General features: G+C 44.8%; 1 protein-coding gene across 3 annotated transcripts in view; it reads left to right on the top strand.

Annotated features, from left to right (window-relative positions):
• Positions 1-1900: 1900 nt before the first annotated feature.
• FLVCR2 (FLVCR choline and putative heme transporter 2) overlaps positions 1901-6000 on the top strand; it is an 11376-nt gene continuing 7276 nt past the window's right edge. For 2 of the 3 annotated variants that reach the window (XM_072116820.1, XM_072116817.1), the window contains exons 1-2: positions 1901-3180; positions 3749-3890. In XM_072116820.1, the coding sequence (XP_071972921.1) occupies positions 2608-3180; positions 3749-3890 (715 nt within the window). In that variant the 5' untranslated portion in view covers positions 1901-2607. The remainder of the gene's footprint in view (positions 3181-3748; positions 3891-6000) is intronic. The other variant, XM_072116818.1, reaches the window with a different exon arrangement.

Below are 6000 nucleotides of genomic sequence, written 5' to 3'. Positions count from 1 at the left end.
TGTCTTCCGGCCACATCGCTCCACCTTCAGTAATAGTGCTCAAGCGGCTGTTTCTGGCTGCATTGAGCACTATACAGTGACAGGCAGGAGCTGAGTGGATTGAAGCAACAGCGTGGAAATTACAATCCAGCTGAGTAGACTAGGAAGATACTCACATGCGCATGTAAAAAAGTAAAACGCCGAACCTGTGCCTTCATACCACACAATCGCGGCACTTACAAGAAGAAAGTGGTCGACAAAACGTGAGTCCCCATATTTAGTAGGAGGAAACAGCTCACAATATATTTGTTGTTTATTATCACCATATAGAAGTGACATTTCCACCACAGCCACTATTTCTCCTATATGAATGGTCACCATCCATGTATCTGGGCCTCACGTGAGCTCTGAGCACATTATCTGAGCTGCCAAAAGAACACACAACTAATGTTGCAACAAGCACCCAGTATCGAGTTGAGAACGCAACATTTATATCCTGAATGGCCAGATTCTGATTTACAGTCCTAAGCTCAATATTACAACATTTTTTTATGTTTTTATTTTTGTTTACAAGAAGCATATGAAGTACAAAGAATTCGCTCACTGGACTTTCTCACGAACATATATGATTTTACAATCCATAATTTATGATCTATACTATTTTTTATATTTTTTTTATCATTTTCAATCAGTTTCACACTTTTTGTAGAGGTGGGTACTTGGGCCCTTCAGTGCCACCTTACTCCTCGCCCAGCCTGTGATCTTAAACGCATTTAATGAGATGTTTACTTAGTATACATCATAGAATTTAAGTAAAGATTTAGGTATATATTTATTTTTTATGTTGTAGGTCCAATATGTTCTCACATTTTGAACATAGAATTGTATAATACACATATGTTCCAGTTTTAAATCCAATAACATTTTTTTGTATATCTGGTGTACAGTGTGAGTTGGTGCTAGGTGTTTTCATTTCAATCCCTTTTTGTATATTGGTACAGGTTAGGCACCTGTATATTACCTCTTAGCACCTCCACTGTCCCAATATTACTTAGAGTCTGCGGGGGCAAGGAGAAAACTGTATTTATAAGTATATAGACAACCTCAATGTAGCATAGGGCCAGCTCCCCCATGTAGCATATAGCCTATACCCCCAGTAGTATATAGGCAACCTCAATGTAGTATATAGCCAGTCCCCCTGTATTATATAGGCAGCCTGCCCCCCCTGTAGTATGTAGCCAGCCAGCCCTCCCCTGTAGTATATAGGCAACCTCAATGTAGTATATAGCCAGCCCCCCTGTAGAGTATATAGCCAGCATGCCCCCCATGTAGTATATAGCCATGAAAAAAAAAATACATAAAATAATGCTTACCAGCTGCTCCACTGGGTCATATAGGGCACCAGCTGCATCCAGCAACCAGCGATATGTGTATCTCAAAGATATACATATTGCTGATCACTACAGGCGGCAGGGGCGGCGCCGGAAGGTGATGGTAGTGCCCTAAACCTGCCCCCGATCACCTAAACTTACCCCCGCCCTGCTGACAACTGTTTATATGGTATTTATGCTGACAGGTCACAAAGTGGATGCATCCTGAAGGGGTTAATTGGTGGTTAGTTCTTGTTTATCTAAGAGGGGACAACGCTATATGTTTGCAGCATGGCTGATCTGCCTTCATACACACCACTGTATGTATCTGCAATGACTGTGGTGTTGGCTGGCAGCTCCTATACTGCAGATGTTTGCCCTGGATACAACCTGTCGTTAGGTGAAGCCGGAGACTAGCTACACTCCGAGGAGCCGTCGCGGGTTGTGGTCACGTGGTCATCAGACGTCTAATAGCTACAATGCTCGGGGCTTGGCCATGACCGTCCACGTGTTACATGGGGGTAGATTTAAACTCTCCAGAATAGTTTGGCCAATCAGAGCCAGAGGTGGGGCGAGGGAATGCCGGGAGCTAAAAACTTTTAGTTGCAAGGGGATAATCGAGGGAAGATGTCGGAGAGACCAAGCAGACGACCGGACAGACCGGGCTACAACTAGAGAGACCGGCTGAGCAGGGGGACGGAGCGGGAGAAGGCGCGGCCACCTCATCTGCTGACTTACATACTACACCAAGGAGGAACTTCAACATGTGACCGACCCAAACCACAGGAAAGAAAGAGACCGTCACCAGAAAGACACAGGCTGTCACGTAGAGCAGGGGGAGAAAGGAAATCAAGTTCAGGTTGGAAGAGAGACTGTCACATAGAGGAGGAGAGACTGTTACATAGGCAGGAGAGACAAATATTGTTACATAGGCAGGAGAGACAAATATTGTTACATAGGCAGGAGAGACAAATATTGTTACATAGGCAGGAGAGACAAAGATTGTTACATAGAGACAAAGTGTCACCTAGAGGAGGAGGAGAGACAGACTCATAAAGGAGGAGACAAGTGGCTGTCACATACAGGAGGAGGTGAAAGGGAGAGAGACTGTCGCAGGGCAGGAAAGAGAGTAGCTCTAGAGATTGTGTGAGTTGGCAGAGGGTGGGGGAGACTTGTTTTGGTCATAGTGAGGGTCATCAGCTTCAGCTTACTGGATGGGCAGCTCATGAGTCCAGTGATCAGGTGATGGACTGAAGCCATGAGTGGGGTAACAGTTAAAGAGGGGTTCTCTGGGCAAGATCTACTGAACACCGCCAATGATACCTCAGAAAAGAGCTCTGCTGGTGAGTGGGTCACTAATGGAGATCCTGTGCAGCCAGTGCAGGGACATGTGACCCGACTGTACAGGCGCCGCTGGTTTATGGTGCTGCTTTTCAGCTCCTACTCCCTGTGTAATGCCTTCCAGTGGCTGCAGTATGGGATTATCAGCAACATCTTTATTAAGTACTATGGTGTCAGCAGCCTCGCAATTGACTGGCTTTCCATGTCCTACATGCTGATATACATCCCACTTATTTTTCCTGTGGCCTGGCTGCTGGACTCCCGTGGGCTGCGAATCATTTCGCTTATTGGCTCAGGACTCAACTGTCTGGGTGCCTGGATCAAGACTGGCAGCGCGCGGCCGGATCTGTTTGGTGTAACGCTGTTTGGACAGTTGGTATGTGCAACGGGACAAGTCTTCATCCTGGGAATGCCATCACACATTGCATCCGTGTGGTTTAGCTCCACTGAAGTCTCCACTGCCTGCTCTATAGGAGTCTTTGGCAGTCAGGTAGGTCTCTTGGTGAAGTTTTAATATCACATCTTATGAGAATAAAACCTTGTGTAAGTAGTTTCTGTTGATCCAGGAAGTTTTTCTGACTGCAATATTAAGGTTCTGGAAGGAATTTCTCTTCTTTGGGCCAATTGACCTCGGCCTTGCAAGGTTTTTGCCTTCTGTTGGATCAACCCAGTGAAATTGAATAGGTTGTTTTTGTTTTTTTTTCAAATCTTTTTTTCTATGATACTGAGGCTGCCTATGTTGGTACCTGATGCCTTGTAGCCATACTGTTTATGGCTGCCCTCTCCTTTCCAGTCCTCTCCCTCAGTATGGTCTTTGTGGGCTCCTCTGCTTGGTCCATGAGGGTGCAGTTTGGGGCTCCTACTGCATCTGTTGAGGGAACTACTAGCCCTTATTATTGTTTGTTCTTTGGGCTACATTTGAACCCCCCCCCCGCCCCCCACATCCCGGGGCATCCTAAACACCACAGCCAAAATCTCTGAGCTTGGGTAACGGCTGGCAGATAACGTGTTCCTGTCTATGCTTCTCAGTGATGTCTGTGCTCTTGTCTGTTTTTCAGCTTGGGGTGGCGGTGGGTTTCCTTTTACCTCCTGTTTTGGTTCCAAACATAGAAGATATGGACCAGCTCTCCCATCACATCAGTATTATGTTCTACGGGACTGCGGCTGTTGCAAGTCTTCTCTTCGTCCTGGTAATTTTTGGTGCGCATCATTTTAAGTTTTAAGTAAAGATGCAGGAGAACACAGACTTGCATATACTTGTATATATGAGGACTGAATAATGGTGTAATCTCTTTTCTTCCTTGTGTCTAGTGGGGCTGTAGAGTTTTACATCCCAGTGATAACCTTCTAATGGTAAAGAAGCCTCATCTTCTCTTTATGTCCAAAAAGTTGAAAGGGTTGGTTACAAAAAACAAAGTTAACCAGATTAAGTACAATTCCATAATATATGATGACCCTTACTGTACTGACTTTGGCCTCATGTCTCTACAAGCTTCGGGTTCATGTGACCTGCCAGAAATCACTTTCAGGACATCCAGTGAAGTACCATGTCCTGGGGCACTTTTGAAGGGTCAGGGGGCCAAGCACTATGCTCCCTATTCATAACTGTGTTCATGCCTCCTCCCTGAACATCACTCCCTTGACACTGGTTTGGAGGAGTGTATGTGCCCTAAAGCTTATCGAAAGTTCCCAAAGTTTCTAACTTTGGTTTATGTGACCAACCCCTTCATCTCAAAGTTCCCAAGACAATACATTGATATTGTCAGTAATTTATAATGAAAGTTAAGAGTACATATGCAAACAATAAACTTTATAATAGTCTTATGAAAGTACCTCTTTCCATTGTGGTGTATTTGTACCTTCCTGTAGGTGAAGCCGCACCAATGATTTGCACACTGGAGAGCTAAAAGACTAGGTCCAAATGTTGTGTGCAGGGCATGTCTGTGCTTAGTACAGGAATGGTGACTATGGTGTTTTGGCATTGATTGTACAGTCATGGCCATAAGTTTTGAGAATGACACAAATATTATATTTTCAAATGATCTGTTGCGGTCTGGTTTTTATGGGTGTTGATTTTATCACATACAGAAATACAAGTGCAATCATATTATGAGTAATAAAAGGTTTTGACAGAATGAGTTAATGCAGCAAGTCAATATTTGCAGTGTTGACCCTTCTTCAGGACTTCTGCAATTCTCCCTGGCTGCTCTCAATCAACTTCTGGACCAAATCCTGACTGATAGCCGTTCATTATCGCACAATCAATGCTTGTATTTTGTCATAATTTGTTGGTTTTTGTTTGTCCACCCGTCTCTTGATGATTGACCACAAGTTCTCAATGGGATTAACATCAGGGGAGTTTCCAGGCCATGGACCAAAAATCTCTGTTTTGTTCCCTGAGCCATTTAGTTATCACCTTTGCTTTATGGCAAGGTGCTCCATCATGCTGGAAAAGGCATTGTTGATCACCAAACTGCTCTTGGACGGTTAGGAGAAGTTGCCCTTGGAGGACATCCTGGTAGCATTCTTTATTCATGGATGTGTTTTTAGGCAAGACTGTGAGAGAGCCGATTCCCTTGGCTGAGAAGCAACTCCACACATGAATGGTTGCAGGATGCTTTACAGTTGGCATGAGACAAGACTGGTGGTATCACTCATCTTGTCTTCTCCGAACAAGCTGTTTTCTATATGTTCCAAACAATCAGAAAGGGGATTCATCAGAGAAAATGACATTACCCCAGTCCTCAGCAGTCCACTCCCTGTACCTTTTGCAGAATATCAGTCTGTCCCTTTTTTTTCTGGAGAGAAGTGACTTCTTTGCTGCTTTCCTTGACACCCGGCCTTGCTCAAAGAGTCTCCGCCTCACAGTGCGTCCAGATGTACTCACACCTGCCTGCTGCCATTCCTGAGCAAGTTCTGCACAGCTGGTAGCCCGATTCCAAAGCTGAAACACTTTTAAGACACGGCCCTGGCGCTTGCTGGTCCTTCTTGGGTGCCCTGGAGCCTTTTTGGCAACAATGGAACCTCTCTCCTTGAATTCCTTGATGATGCGATAGATTGTTGACTGAGGTGCACTCTTTCTGGCTGCAATACTCTTCCGTGTTAGGCCAGTTTTGTGCAGTGCAACGATGAGTGCACAGTGTTTCTTTAGAGATAACCATGGTTAACAGAAGAGAAACAATGATGCCAAGCACCAGCCTCCTTTTAAAGTGTCCAGTGGTGTGATTCTTACTTAATCATGACAGATATATTTCCAGCCCTGTCCTCATCAACACCAACACCTGTGTTAATGGAGCAATCACTGAAACAA

This window comes from Engystomops pustulosus, chromosome 7 (genome assembly GCF_040894005.1).
Source record: "Engystomops pustulosus chromosome 7, aEngPut4.maternal, whole genome shotgun sequence".
Taxonomy (NCBI): Eukaryota; Metazoa; Chordata; class Amphibia; order Anura; family Leptodactylidae; genus Engystomops; species Engystomops pustulosus.
Note: the sequence above shows the minus strand (reverse complement) of the source record. Positions and strands in the feature narration are given on the sequence as shown.